General features: G+C 35.4%; 1 protein-coding gene across 2 annotated transcripts in view; it reads right to left on the reverse strand.

Annotated features, from left to right (window-relative positions):
• Positions 1-675: 675 nt before the first annotated feature.
• IFT80 (intraflagellar transport 80) overlaps positions 676-16,491 on the reverse strand; it is a 46,740-nt gene continuing 30,924 nt past the window's right edge. For both annotated transcript variants that reach the window (XM_072042255.1, XM_013106932.5), the window contains 11 exons: positions 16,371-16,489; positions 15,445-15,519; positions 13,653-13,816; positions 11,108-11,172; positions 10,419-10,554; positions 9,766-9,913; positions 8,823-8,994; positions 6,329-6,418; positions 6,058-6,230; positions 4,825-4,948; positions 676-2,028 (listed from right to left, as the gene is read on the reverse strand). In XM_072042255.1, coding sequence (XP_071898356.1) covers positions 1,915-2,028; positions 4,825-4,948; positions 6,058-6,230; positions 6,329-6,418; positions 8,823-8,994; positions 9,766-9,913; positions 10,419-10,554; positions 11,108-11,172; positions 13,653-13,816; positions 15,445-15,519; positions 16,371-16,489 — 1,380 coding nt within the window. In that variant the 3' untranslated portion in view covers positions 676-1,914. The remainder of the gene's footprint in view (positions 2,029-4,824; positions 4,949-6,057; positions 6,231-6,328; positions 6,419-8,822; positions 8,995-9,765; positions 9,914-10,418; positions 10,555-11,107; positions 11,173-13,652; positions 13,817-15,444; positions 15,520-16,370; positions 16,490-16,491) is intronic.

Below are 16,491 nucleotides of genomic sequence, written 5' to 3' on the forward strand. Positions count from 1 at the left end.
TGCGGGCATGGGGAGCCTGGTCCAGGATGAGCATCTGGCTGGATGAGCACGGGTGAGTGACTTCATCTGTCCATAAAGGAATAACAGTCCTTCAAAGTGCCGTGCCATTCATTAAGATTTCTTGGTTTGGGGTTTGAAATCCTTTACAGTTATAATTTTCCAGCCTTTCTTCTGTCCAAGCACATGACACACATTAACTTCTAGGAATCCCCCAACCCATGCTTGCCATTTGCAGCACCTGGAATAAGCGCAGCCAAGATGGTAATGAAAGCTAAACGTGATGCAAAGCAATGTTAAAGCAGTAGTTCCTTTTATATTTTTATTTATTTTGGTAATCCACGAGGATGTGCTAAAACCTCTTATCACTTCTCTTCATTGCGTTTTAAGAAGCTGAGTGAATTTGCTGCTTCTACTGCACTTCCAGCTGGCCCAGGAATAGAAGATTGAGTTGAGATACTGATTTTTTTTTATCACTGCTAGCTTGGTTTTCACAAATTGCTTATGTTGCATTACAAATATAAGCCAGGTTTTATAAATCTAACATTAAACATTTGTCATTAGTGACATTTTGGGCTCAATTCTGGAAGTAGTTAAGTGCTTTCTGCAAGTCAATGGAAGATGAAGAAGGTGTTCGCTGTCACATATACTTGATGTACTTGAGAGCTTCAAAGGAGCTACACCAAAATTGTTGTTTTATTTAGCAACAAGGCAAATCAATTGGGAGATCACCTAATAATTCATCTGTTGGCTACATTAAAAAAAATAAAATGCTTTATTTGATTATTTTTATTATGAAATTGATAAACTGTGCAAAGAAGTGTCATATAGTCATTTACAACACACAAGAAATTCACCTGATACATAGATATTTAACATTTTGATGGTAACATTTGAAGGATTACTCTAAAACATGAATAACCTGCTCACATCCTTATATTGGCTCACATCCTTATAAGGGCTTCTATAAAGAACATCTAACATATGCAGTCACTTTCTCATGTAGAAGACAAAAAAGTATGTATTGATGAAATAACACACATGTAAAAACAGTATTTTAAAATCAAATGCTTTGGGCTGAGAAAATACGTGTAAAGCTCTTGCATATTTTAAGTGAATAAGACATTTTAACCTTTAGGAAGCTCTGAATATCATTGTCAATTAAATGCACTAGATGCTACAAAACCAACCCATAATGGTATTTATTATTTCAAACAACAGTCAAAGCAACTTCCATAGTATATTGAACAATTTACATGACCTTAGAAAATACTTTTTATTATGAAATTGTTTGCTGAGAGACAAACCTGAGTTGCTGAAGCAATCTGAAATCATATAGTGAAGAACTTGCTAATAGATAGATACTAGCAGAACTATGTACAACCAGACAACTGCAATTGAAATATTCTTCTGTAACTGACAGGCTCAACCTGTTTTTTTTTTAAATTTTCAATGCTTACAGGTTGCTAAATTCATTTCAAGGCAATGTAAACACGTCTTCTCAGAGACCCCTGAGGTTGCAGAAATAACCAGATTACAATAACCAGATTACTGAACTGGTTGCTTAAACAGGGAAATCGGTACTCAGCTAGGGGCAACAAATGTTAAACAGTTTTTATGGCAATGAAAATTTAAAAGCTAATAATGGAAAGACAAAAATTAACTTCCCCTTTTTTCTTGTATGTACTTATTATGGATTACAGTGTAACTATTCACTGGAGTTAGGGCATCAGAATGTAAATCCTGCCCGAAGTGAGACTGTAGTAAATAATTCTGCCTGTCATCCAACAGTTAACAAGAACTACATCAACTCGAACTCCTGTTCCCTGCAAAATGTTCATTGATTTTTACTAGTTTGCCAAAATATGACAGTACAAAATACTCACGAAGCACTTACTAATATTGCCAAAAGGACAGTTATTGCTGCACAGTTACACTAGCTCTCACTGTGGCACTGGCTGCTGCTCGTTCTCTTTCTTTAGCAATTTCCATCTCTATTTTGGCTTTGATTTTATTCCAGTCAACTTCCAGCTGCAAGAAAAGAAAAGCGAGTACAACAAGGTCAAATAATATTGTGTAGATAGGTCAGACAGATAGGTTCACTGGCAGGAGAATCTGAAGTTATAGAGTGACCTTACTGCTCTTTATATAGCTCTTCATGGATGTCAACTTACACTAATGGAATGTGCCAAGGCACAGATGAGTTCTAGCAAACTGAGCTTTCCACCTTTAAAATTAAAAGAAAACTTGACATATTTTTAAAAATATTACATCTTACTGTGTAAAAAAAAAAAAACAACAACATTAAAACTGGAGAATAACTTGGATCAGCTTACATCTAATTGTAATGAAATCTGTGTCCTATTACTCAGATTATACCTTTATCATTAATACATACAGTAGCATCTTTAGACTGTACCTAAAGTCCACCAAGTAACCTGTTGGCATATCACACCAGTTATTTGATATAACAGAAATCAGACTTCTGCCTGAAATTTGCCTTCTATATCAAGAAGTGTTTTAGCTTTATTTAGGCCTTTCTCCAGCTGCAGAGAATTGTTGTCTTCTGGTTGTATTCTACTTCAGCGAAACTTCAGACCATAGATACAGTACAATATCCGTGGTACAGCTGGGTACAATAGTTGTCTTTGTATCCAAAAATGCCTAACAAGAAAGCATGGATCATGGTGCATTTGATGACTACAAAAACATGTCCAATAACTGGACAAAAAAGTAATTGCAAAGGTCAGCTTCCCTGCTGGAGAATGAAGACTGTCAAAGATAGGATGGGGAAAAAATCTCAACTGCTGCACAGGGAATTTCCAGAGTAGCTGTTATCCTGTTAACTAAGTCATGAAATAAGGAAGATTCTCTGCCAGGGAAGATGTAACTGCAATACCCACATTCTCATGTGAAAAGGTTAATCCCTCAATTCAGGATGCATTTGCTGGGTCCAGGTGCTTTGGATCTGATGACTGAAATCTTTATGGAGCTCTAAGAAAGAATGTGTTTGCTTTAACAGATGTCACGCAGATGCTAAACATACCACGGAAAGGGCTAATTCTACCATCCAGCCCACAGAGCTACTTGCCAGTGAAGCCAACAAGCCTTGCCAGTGACACCTAGTAACTGCCAAGATATGGATTCTCAGTATACATATTAGGTACATAATACCTTATATATAAAGACGTGAGATATAACAACTAAGCACATTGTTTAGATTCCCTATCTGATCGCAGATCAGTGGTCTCAGCTGCAGTATAGAAAAGACCTTGGTTCTTAGGCCTGGAGGAGTTTTTGGTGGTGAGAAAAAAAAAAGTGAGATGTTTCTTTTCCCAGGGATGGAACAGCAACACAAGAACTTGATTTTCTCTTTGACGTCCTCATCATTTTCTTCTAAATTTGCTGCTTGAGTTTGGCAGGCTACGTTAGGAATTTAGTTAGCACAGTAGCCAACAGCATCAAACTGGCTTCATTAAGTAGGTCCCCTCCTAGCTTCAGATCCAGCAGACAAGACCTCCAGGACATGGATATGGAACACAGCTCAAGGACTTGTTGACTCCAGGAACTTCCCACACTCTAACACCCAATCTTCAAGACTGAGTGTAAGGTGAAACCCCTACACAGGCTCTACTCACATCACTCTGCTCACACCCTGTCACTGACAAGATGTTATTGCTTAGGAACCCTTCCAGCTCTCTTGATGATTTAAAGACAAGACAGTATTATCTAAAAAGTGTCCTTCAGAAGCATCAGGGGATTAATATGATTTTTGCTCAGTAAAGGATCTCAAGTACATAGAAGACATACTTTTAGCTCAGCAGCTGAAAATGCTGCATAATAAGAGTGGTTGGAATTTGTTCTGTTATTTTTCTGCATTTTCTAGGTAAAGTACTGTAGAGCAGTTCATCAGGCAGCTAGATATTGCGCAGATTTTTATTCTTGCTTATGAAGTGAAACATTCTCAGAAGTGCTAAAAGTTAATGACTTGCATTAGAAATCAAGCCTTGTTGGAAGTAATGGGCACTGTCCAATTAAAGGATCCGAGCTAACAGCTCAGACACAGCTCCTGATCCATCAGCTACTGTGGCTGAAAGGATCTGCTGAAGTACGTCTGTTTTCACAGCTGCACCCTCAAAATGCTTAGGAACAGCAAGGGGAAGGGCAGGAGGGACATAAGGGCTGCTCAGTGAAATTGCTGTCTAAGGTACACGTGGTTCCTCTCATAAAGGTAACACACTGAAGATACTCCAGTGGAACCCGAGATACTTTTAGCTTATGAACAGTAAGACCTCTCCTCAATCTTTAAGATCTGTGAAATGCTAGTACATTGAAATAACCTAATGATTATGGAGAGGCTTTCCAGAGGTTTGAAGAAGTATTATATATGGCTATTTATCATATTTGGCAGAACAATTCATAGTCCACTCTTAATATATATATGGTTTCCTTCAAAGTTTATTATTGTTGCTATCCATAAAAGTATGTAAAAATGCTGAAGACATTTAAGAAGTCTGCATTCAACCATACTAAGTTCTAGTTCCCTGTTTATAGAAAACAACTGTGCCTTCATTTGTACAATCTTTGCCAGATACTAAATATGTACATTCCATATCTGTGCCTTCAAATAAAACACATGCACAATGATGACTAGGCAAGTAGCCACACATCAAGCTATGAATTTGCACTCAATCAGATGTAAAAGCTTGAGATTTGTGTCCGCATCTGAACCAAAGAAGGAAAAATGCAAAAATAACTCTGCCCTCAAAATGGCTACAAAGAACAGGCTGACCTAAAGCTGTAGGGATAATCCCAAGGAATACTTACACCTTCTGCATACTGCAAAAATCTTTTGTTTGTTTCTTTTTTACCAAAGTCCTCTAGGAACTTTTGTCGATAAGCCAGGACTGTGTCAACATGGGTCTTGTGCTTTACTGCTAGCTCTAGCGCCCTGGAATAAAACAGAAATGGACTTGTCAGGCTATATAAATGTTCTGGCACAACTACAATCACCACAGTTTTGCAAAACAATACACTGAACAGCATTTGGGCTGCAGGCAAAGATTCTTAATCTGTAGTGCCAAGCGGTTTCACATTAGTATCCATCACAGGTTGATGGGTTAAAAGTAGCCAGTGAATGTGACTGTCTGCTTTATGATGCACGCTGTGAAAAATAGCCAACAATTTATTTCTGTTGACAACCTCATCACACCATTGCAGCTTGACAATAAGAGTCTTTATTTCAAAGAAATAGAAAAAGAATGCCTAGAGTTCGGCACTCTCAATACAAGGAGAAAAATTAATCATTTTAATAACTTTATAATAGGAACGAACATATGCATTTATAGCATAGGCTACACAGCATCTAAGAATATTATATAGGTGGGAAAGATTAGCCATTGGACTAGGATAATTGATTGCCCTCATGTCTGCTTTTATCTGAATTGTGTAAGGAATACTTAACACTTGAAAAGTTTACTTTTTACATGATGCATATTAAGCAACATGATCAAAAATACAGATATGAGGGGGAAAAAATGTTTTGCCCACAGTGAAATGCACATAACAGCAGGGCAATTAGTAATAAATAGCCTCAGAAGATTCCTTTAGAAAACGTGGGTTCTTGTTTAAAGGAGAAATTCCTACTTTGTTTTCTCATTCCTCATTCATATTTCATCCACCTACGCAGTGCTGGGAGTCCGAACAGCCACATACCTATTTTTAGCAACAAGACATTTCAAAACAGCTTCAGTTCTTTGGGGGTCACATACAATTTGAGGTATTGCAAGGGACTTTTCTGTGTTAACAACATAAAAAAGTAAAATGCTACTTAAACATGCTTCAGACTTTTTATCACAGAATAATTTTCTCTTCTAAATCTGATAGAAAACAATTAATTTTACTTCTTTAGTTATTGTGATTATCTTTTTACAGCTTGGAATAATTACAGACAGAAAATTAATGAGGAAAGCATCTGCAGTAACACAGTTGAACTAAAAAAGTTTACAGGTTACCTTAGTACGACTGATTATAAATATATTGTGTTTAAAGAAATATTACCTATCCCAGTTGTAAAGATTAATGTTGACTTGAATAGCTTGATAAATAAGGCCTGTTTGAAGAAGCAGGGTTTCAGCTTCTTGTGTATTTCCACCGAAGAGGAGGATATGCGCCATCCTTGACTCTTTTGATGGAAGATCTTTGATGGAATTGATATACTGAACTTTGTCAATCTGTCAACGAGATGTACAATAGTTTAATAAGGGAAATCAAATAATTAAGTAAATTTTGCAGCTATTTAACTCAGAAATGGTTAACTCCGTTCTCTTACCTCACCAATTGATGCATAGGCAATTTCTGCTGTAGCCATATCTTTATTGGCAACTGCCATAGCTGCTAAACATGCCCACATAGTTTGATCCTAAAATTTAAAAAAAAAAAAAACAGCAATCCCTCAAACTTTAAATATTTAGCATTATACCATGAATGAATTCTCAGAGGAAGTATGTAAGTCCTGAAAATAATGTAGAAAAATACAACATTCCTCAGTATGCCATTCACTGCACTGTGGTCTAAGCCTCTTGTTAGAAATCCACTATTTAATCATTTCTCAGATATTCCTCACTGAAATCTCTGATGTTGTGATTGGCTGAGACTGGCAGTGTGGCTGAATGAATCATTAGTTTTCACCCTCTCAGCCAGTAATGAACTCTTGCCATAGTATTATTTTACAACCTCATCACTGGTGTCCCCATCACTACTTGTGGAACTACATTGGACACCAGAGCACTGAGGAAGGTTAAAATAATTATTCTAACCTGGTTCATACCAACCTGGCTTCACAAATAACTACCGGAACCATAATGCTGACAATAGCAATAATTGTTCATTTGTAGTACAGGAACAAATTCTTGATAGTGGAACAGATTATGAATCTGCTGAAAAGTAAATAAAAGCTTCAAAATTTCCATCTTTCCGTCTCCTTTGTGATATTTTCACTTAATTTTATGTTTAGAATTAAGAATTAGAAAAGCTTGGTGGTAATGGTAATAATATTGTACCCTGATCTCTATTTTCATGCTTTTTGCTTTTTTTTTTTTGGTGTGCATTCTTAAAGAAACCCCATAAACTCAGAAAAACATTTAGGAAAATCCTAACATTTTCATATCCTCCTTTTTCACATTTAAATACACTACAACAAAAGACTTACTACTTAAGTATCTTAAAGTATCTTAAGATACAATATCTGAAACCAGCAGGTGGTTATGTATTCAAAAATATAATTTTGAATGCACTTGTCAGTCCATATGCACTCTCAGAATTGTTTTTAAATGTTTTTGTTAAGCATGTTTGATAGTAAATTTGAAAATAAACTTTTTTTTTGTAACGTAAATAGGTTTTTAAATGCTGCAGAGAGAACTGCTGATTTAAGTAAGAATAAACAGCCACATTGAGTATGCTTTAAACATATTCCCATATCCTGACTTGTAATCACTTTTGTATGAAAAAAATAATGGTAAGACCTGTAAAGTCAATGAAATACAGAAAGTTTACCTACAGCTACAGCTTCACTATCAACAGAAAGAAAAATACTATGAATATTAATTACTACTTATACAGACGTTTTATTTTCTATTTTTACAGATGCTGCAATTAGATTATTCAAGAAGTTAACACTATACTATGTTGGAAATCCCAGTTCCCACTAACGAATACTGGAATAGAAGCCTACTATTAGAAGGGCAAGACAAAAAAAAATAATGATACTTCCCAATTATTTGGCTACGTATTGATTTATAAAGCAAATACACATTTAAGGTCATGATAATCATACAGAAGTGCTAAGTTCTTTTCTAGGAGTAGCAAGCAGAGTAGTTAGAATAGCTAGAGCTCCTCTGCCCTCATGAGCCCCCACCTGCACTACTGCGTCCAGCTCTGGGGCTCACAGGCAAGAAAGACACAGACCTGTTAGAGTGTGTCCAGAGGAGGCCATGAGGATGACCAGAGCCTCTCTGCTGCAAAGAGAGGCTGAGGGAGCTGGGGTTGTTCAGCCTAGAGAAGAGAGGGCTCCAGGGAGACCTTATGGCGGCCTTCCAGGGGGCTGCAGGAAAGGAGGGACTGCCAGGGAGTGCAGTGACAGGGAAAGGGGTAATGGGTTTAAACTAAATGAGGGTAGATTAAAATTAGATATTTAGAAGAAAATCTTCACTATGAGGGAGTGAGGCATGGGAACAGGCTGCCCTGAGAAGCTGGGGCTGCCCCATCCCTGGCAGTGCCCAAGGCCACACTGGATGGGATTTGGGCAGCCTGGGCTGGTGGGAAGGGTCCCTGTCCACAGCAGGGGCTTTGAGGTTCCTTCCAACCCAAACCAGTTTGTGATTCTATGATTTCTATGAAACGGGGAAGGAGGCATGGTTTAGTGGGATTTTTCTGTTTAAAGACTGCCAGACTCACCTCATCTGTTGCTGTTGCCTAAATACATACAAAAGAAAGCGAAGGAAAAAAAAAAAAGTGAAATAGAATATGAAAAAATACTAGACAATTGTATGTGGAGATACAGAATATTTTTAATCAGTTATATTAAGGCCTATAACTTAAGCTTATTACTCGCTTCTGTGAGTACCAGTGCTTAATCCATTGGAGGTGAGAATAAACATAAGACCTGTATAATTTTTCACCACCAGCCCCTAATCATCAATAACAAAGCAACATGGAAATAAGATCTAACATCTGACATGCAATCAGCATTATTAAAGTAATATTCGAAAACAAACAAAACACATCAGTGAAATTGTATCTGAATGTTGCTGATTATTAAAATTTACCTTGACGAAGCGACATAATCTGACAGCATCTTCCCACTTAGAACTACTAACATACTCATGAAGAATCGCAGGGTAAGGTGAAATATTAAGGTGAATAAGTGAACCATCTGCTCTTCTAATTGTTATTTGATTTCCTACAAAATGTACAATCTGGGGATTTTTGCTAAACTCACTGTGCAGAGAAAGAAAAGTCAGTTAATATTCACTTCTTTTTTACTGAAAAGAACATTAGCAACTTAAAGGAATATTTGTTTTCAAAATTACAGTATGATTATACTTTATTTTCAAAGCATATACAAATATAAGTAACTAGTTATTCAACAGTTATACCTATTGTAGTGCTATTGTTCTCTAAAAATAAAATGATAGCTATGCACATCCACTGGCTGTTAGGCAAACGCAAACCGTATATTTGTGCAAAAACTAGCTTATATATATTTTTCAGTAGAAATATATTTAGGCTCCCATAACTCTTAGAATGAAATTATGCATTCAGGCATTCTTTATGAAAAATTTCCTATCACATATACATGCTGAATATAACATGGGAAGTAAACACCATGAGCTAGAAATAACATTATGTACAACCAGATGTCTTGACACTATTGATTTACAACAGATACTTTAAACAGATCAATTATCTTTTTTTTTTTTTTTAAATAGCTAAGACAATATTTTGAGATATCTGATTAAAATTTTGCTTCTGCATTAAGACGTTATTCTACTTTTAAACTGCGCATCAATATTTCAACTCCAAACTTTATGGTATACTTCATAAAACACTGTTTCTTCACTTCCTAATCAAATAATGTTAATGTTGAAGTAATTTTGAAAGATGTGACCTGGCTTCTCATCCTTCAACTGCCAAAGCTGATATAATTCTTTAAGGAATGAGTAAACTAGTTAAAAAATGTACTATACTTTATATATAAGGACATATTACCTTGCATCTTTTTCATACAGAGTTTTTGTCAAAAGATCTTTATCTACATAGACTGTGTTGGGGTAGTACCAGACTGTAAAACGGGTATCCTGAATCCCACAAAGAATGTTAGATGTGTCATTCCAAGCCAACGTTTGAACCATTGTTCCTTAATTTAAAGATAACAGAATAAGATTCAGTTGCACAAGAACTTTCAAAATAAATGTATACTTCTCGAAACTCTACTGGAGGAGTACGTACTTTGTACTTACTGGATCATGCATCTGTCTACAGAACTTAAGACTTTTAATTAAAAATACATAAACCGAAGTGTTTGCTTTTACAAGAAAACGTCTGAAATATTCTGTATTCAAACAGCTTGAATTATTCTGAAAAATACCTCCGTCTGCTATATCCTCTTAGTTGCTTACCCTGTTATGCAGTAACGAGCAATTAAATGTTAACAACTCCTTTATATGTAACGTATGAAAGAGTTATCAGAATTTAGATAGAACATATTAAAATTGTTTCTATCACTGTATTGTATGAAAGCCAATCTTTTTTTCAAGTCCAATCTCACTAATAATTACAAAGCAAAAGTTTCTCTTATACTAGATAAAAATCTGTTTCCCTGGTAGCATGCTGATTAATGTTATTTAGATTTTTTTTCTCACCTATTTTGACAATCTTCTGTTCTTTCCCAAACCTTTTAACTGAAGTGATATAAAGGTCTCTGTTCTTATCAATAAAAGCTATTTTTCTTTCACTTGTAAGTCCTTTCTGGTCCAAAGCAATCTCCACAATTTCTGTCTAAAAAGAAATATAAAAATATCTAATTTTTATTTTGGAATATCATATCATGGAAAACGTGATATTCAAACAAATGATTTACTAAAAACAAGACAAAACTCCTGAAAAACTGGATTGTGCAAACTCTTTGTTATGTGTCGTCTCTGTTGAATGAAGCATTATATAAATTGAATTCCATGCAGAGTAGGACAGAACTGCAGCAGAGAAGAGTTCAGAGTTTAATAATTTACTACAGAAGACTACAGAAATAGAAAGGGCAGTCCAAAAGTAAAAGCAACATAACTGTTGATCCCCCCTGTAGTTTCAGTCTGTCATGTGCAAGTGAAAAACTCTCCTATACCTGAATACAACCTAGAGTAAATCCCTTGGTACATGAACACTGCATAGAGAATCTGACTTTTTATTTTATAAGAGTCAGCTAGAGTTATCAAGTTGCTCTGTATTAAGATCATAAACTTTAATAGGTTATTAAATGTATTAATATCAGGCAAATCATTATTGATTATTAATTTCAAAATATATCAGAAAAGAGACTTTCTAGGTTTTGTCTTACCTTATGTGTTAGAGGCTTTCCATCACCTAATGGTTTTCCAGACAAAGCATCAAATATGTAGATAACTGAAGGACAAAAACATGGTTTATTAGTTAAAATCAACAGCTCTTTACAGGCTTTTCAATCATTTCAATTTGTCTTCAGAGTATAATAAAAATGTAAGTGGATACATATTACTGTGTGCTTAGTTTACCAAAAACCTTCACACTCTGGTCAAACAAGAATCTTAGTTTGGAAAATGCAGTCATTGTAGTCTGCTGAGCACAGGCAGGAATATTCTCATTTTGCAGTCAAGAGTATTCTGTGAAAATTCCCAAACATTGTTATTTTCAGGGCACTGATAGCCACTGTAATACATAATGAGAAAATTAGCACTTTACTCCCTATTTAAATTCCAATTTAAACACTTGATTCAGCATCAGTTCTTGGAAAACACAAATGTGACAGCATTTCAGATGCTTGATAACACGTCCCACCTGAGGATTTGACATGCTACCTGTTAGCACACACTATAAAATGAACATGCATGCTCACTCCAAAGGATGGCGATGTTAACATGTTAATCCTGCTGCGCCTTTCTCTCACTAGGACACAGGATGTTGCTTTGAGGTCAGTGGTTATTTAGGCAGGAAAAAAAAAAAAGAAACTATAAGAGCAGGTGTTCAGAAAGCATCAGTCGAGTTTGCAGAGGAGGAAAAGAAAGGGTTTTGCACAAGCATTGCTCTTGGCAGCTGGTTAAATATACAAAAGAAAATGAGTTGTTCCTGAGAAGTGGTATTTTTCTCACTTTTATGCATGGCTCCCTGCACAATGTTTATTTTGATCTCACTGTACAAACCAATTCTGCTGCTTCTATAATAGCTATAGGAAGTGAGATTAATGGGGGTAAGAGAAATCTACTGTACCTAGCTGGCAAGTGAAATGGATTAACTTTTTGTAATCGACAATGCTTATTACAGTATTTCCAATGTGTGATTTTTTGTATGTGTGTGGGTGGGGTTTTTTGTTTGTTTGTTTGTTTGGAAAACCTCAACGTTACTTAGAAGCTAAATGATCTCTTTTTTTATACCTATAATTTTAAAATATGAACAATAGGTGTTATCTCTCTTTGACCATTCAGAGAAAGAACAGGTCTCGTGTGCCTTCAACACACACGGATTTTCATGGAATAGCTGGTCACAGCTAGGGCCAGGAGCTCCTTTTTGAGAACAAGCTCTCCTCCCTCTTCCGGCTTCCCTAGAGAATGAGGAAAGACACTAAGTGCACAGATACACGTCTTTTTTTTTTCTTTTTTTTTTTTTTTTTTCTGGGTTACTGGAAGAGGGAGAGTATCCACATAACGACACTGAAGTTATGCCTGTCTGTGTTTGGGAGTAAATGGGCTTGTAAAGAGCTCCTGGCTCTGATGTGCAAACTGCTTCCTGCAGCACGCTCAGCTCTTAGATATTTCTATAATGCACTGCATTATGAAAAACAGACCTGCCCTCAAAATAGGGCAAAGAAAAAAATGCTTCTGCTAGGGTGAGTTGAGAAGAATAAACAGGCCTAGATAAGCCACAGCTTCCTGTGCCAAGAATCTGTTTTCCCATGTGCTGGCATATTATAAGGCTTTTTACCACTGCTGGTGGGATTCGTAGCAAGAATAGGGAAAAATAAAAATACAAATGCCTGCTTATTAGCAGAACAGAAGTTGCTATCAATAGTTTCATTTGGTGAGCTTATTTTGAAAACATAGCCAGAAACCCAAGTTCTGTAAATTACAATTTTGATGAAGATTAGCCTGTTTGCAGAACTGGTTGACAAGATTTTTAGGACACTAATAGCAATGATTTGGATCTGGAGATGCTCTTGGGTTTCATTCAGGATGATGGCCAAAGGAACAGAGTCAGAGAGTGGATTTACCATCAAAATCTGAAGTTTGTGTAGATACAGATACAGACAGCAGTCAATATTCTTGTATGAATTTTCCGTTTTCTTCATTTATCCATAATACTTCTGTTTTTATCCTAATTGCATCAAAGGTGTCAATATGGCAAAAAAGGCTGTGTTACACATACTAATATATAAAAACCATACATACACTTGTGCAATATAAATACACAGAGTAGAAAAGGCTAGAAAAAAATCCAACTTTTCACTTATCTGTTTATAATTGTTCTGAAAACCACTTATTTCTTCTGAATAATTTGCACTAAGATATATTGTTCCTTATAAAAGTCCATTTTATTATTATGGAAGACCCACTGTGCAATATTTACTGCAAATATTCCATGGTTTTCCAATGTATTACATGCAGCTGGAAGTTCGGAAACATATATATATATCGTTCATTTTTTTTAATCGAAGGTAGACAAGACCCATCATTTTTAAGTCATTTTTATTATATTATTATCTTTAATTTATACCATCAATAAATTCTTTATGCTGTATACTTACGTTTTATAATAATTATGCTAAGCATGGAAAACTAAGTTAAATGCACAGATGCTGAAAACTTCACAATAAATTATTAGCAAGCATGGAACTATCAGAACTGAGAACTTACCCTTTTCATCAGCTTTGTCTTTTACTGCCAGGGTATCATTACTCAGTGATACTGTCTGGGCATTTAAAATGTCTGTTCTCATTCCTGGAAATTTTGGAGAGGAAATTAATCTTCCTTCATAGGAATATAAATAAAGTCCTCCACCATCTACCAGAAGAAAATGCCTAAAAAAAAAAAAAAAGCTAATTGTTTAATAATATAGAAAAGAAGGATGACCATTTCAACCATTTGAAGACAATTGTCTAATATCCTGCAAATGTTTTCAGTTAAATGACAATTTCTAGGCCTTACATAGCTGACACTCTGAAAGCTCTGAGCAGATGACTTCATTTCTAATGTGAATGTTATCTTTTTCCATAAGAAATATTTATTATCTGGAATTACTATGATTTTATCAGTTAGAGATATTTTAAGATTTGATCTTATGATGCCTGATGACACAGCATATAACTACACACAGTATTCCATGCACATCACCACACATGAGAACCCTGACCACTGGTTTGTGTACTTTGTGCATATATTTGAGTAAAAGCTCTAATATTTACAGCTAGCTTTGAAATAGTATTATCTGTATCATTTCTTTCACTATGACTGGATTATAACAAAGAAAATAGAAGACACTGTTAGCAAACTGCTTGCCATCTATTTAGATGTAGAGCTTCAGTGAAATAACTTATTTGCCAGAACACGTTGCAATCTTTTATATAGAATATAAATACTTCTGCATAACAATAATTGTTAAGTACAGTATCTATAGTTCATAGACACAAAACACATCCATAAAACAAACAAACAAACAAAAAAAAACAGTTGGTAGACTCCCAGCTATTGTAAATATCATTGCCATTGGCACCAAATGAACCACCATCTGTTTGCACAGATAATGCCAACGTAGACATATTTTACTAAAATCTTGGGTTCAGTTCTGTGGAGTAGGGATCACCTTCACCGCCATAGAACCTGTATCATGTTTGCAAACTATACTTTTAATTAGCAGCACAAAACTTCAAATTTATAATTCGATCTTCAGAATCCTGGCTACTTGCTTCCCCTTCCTGTACTGCAGTCTCTCTGCAGTCCAAGACACACGTGTTTAATCTGGGGCACTCAAAAACGCAGGGAGTATTATACTGCATTATGCTGGAAAAGTTGTCCAAGAATACTTGCCCATGAGAATTAAGACTAAAATTGAAACTGAAGATTTTTGAATTCTGCTCCTATTCATAGTCCTTTAGAAGACTCTCCTACAAAAGCACATGAAAGGATCTCTGACAAATGATTTTCAGGAAATACAGATTAAAACATTTGTAAAGTCAGAAAAAAATATTGCAATTTATTGTAACTATAGTAAATATATGTAGGAAAAACTATCATTTTTTAAAAAATCATAATTTTTAAAAATTCATCATTTATTTTTTATTTTGCATACCTGGCAATGTTTCTAATAAAACTTGGAGGCCAAAGATAAATTCTATAAAATATATTCCACTTCAAAAAAGCAATATAGAACATAAAAAAGAGATGTTACTGTAATATAGGAAGATTTACTTTCTTCCATAAACGAGTATAACCATACACATGTAATACATGATAAAATTCATTACCACCATCACAGATATATGTCAAATACAATGCCTAAGCCTTCAGAAGCTACTTACCAATACTGTATATTTTTGTCTATTTCTAAAATCTCCTGTGTGATATTTTGTTTTGTTTCCTAAGAACTTGGTGGCAAAGTTTTTCAGAAACACATCTTAAGAAGTATCTAATGAACATTACAGTAAGCTACCTTTCTGCTTGTAGAATCAAAGTAACTGTTCCTTCCTTCAGGTCAAAGATAAGTGGTGTATTCCAGTTCTTTGTACTACAAGAAAAAGAAATTCATCATTTGTTAAAACCATTATCATAACATACCATTGTAAATACAAAGTTGAATTCACTAAGTAAAGCACACACATTTTAATCATTGTTATAAAGGGAGTTTTCCAACAAGGAAAATGGCATATAAGAAGCCAAGTAACACTGATAACTGTGCAGTATGATCCAGTAATACTTCTGCTTTCTTTTTTGCATCCCTTCACACTAGCTGTAGCTGACCTAGGAGTCTGAGTGAACAGCAAAATCATGTTTGTATGAAGCAAGTACATTTTTAAAGTACTTCTAAATTGCAGCTCAGCTCTTACAGTGATCTGGAGTCAGGATGCACGCCCTGGATTATTGTTCAACATCAGTCGTCTCGCTGAGCTGATTAGTTGCTTCAGCAGTAAACTTTAGATCTCAGCATATGAAACAGAGTATCATGTTCTTAAAAAATGATGTAGGATTGAATCATTCTGATTTTATTCCAAAACAACTGGCATGCCAGAAGCAGTATTCAAATAAAGTCACTGGACGGAGTCACCTAATGGGGACAAATACATTTGCATCCAGCCATCATTACTGCTGCCTCTAGCTGAAAAGAGCAGAAATATTTGTAGCCACATGTTGGTGCATTGACTGGCTGTACAAAAAGCCAGAAGAGGCTGGAAGAAAGGAGGACAGAAGGAGGACAACTGTACTGAAATACATTTTGTTGTATATGATGCTAGACAGAATATTTCAATCAGTTTCAAAAACAAATTGGTCATGAACTACTGTACTTCAAATAAAGTTTCTGCTGCTTTCTTACAACAGTTAAATAAATTCAAAAAAGCTTCATGAATACGTGTTACTTACGAAAATACATAACACTGAAGAGAAGTTGAGGCAACCAAATGCCCATAGTTCAGAGAGGCCTTGATAACCCTGTCACGGAATTCCAGCAAATCAACGGCATCATCAATAACGTTGTGCACCT

The sequence above is a fragment of the Anas platyrhynchos genome, chromosome 9 (assembly GCF_047663525.1).
Source record: "Anas platyrhynchos isolate ZD024472 breed Pekin duck chromosome 9, IASCAAS_PekinDuck_T2T, whole genome shotgun sequence".
In the NCBI taxonomy this organism is placed as follows: domain Eukaryota; kingdom Metazoa; phylum Chordata; class Aves; order Anseriformes; family Anatidae; genus Anas; species Anas platyrhynchos.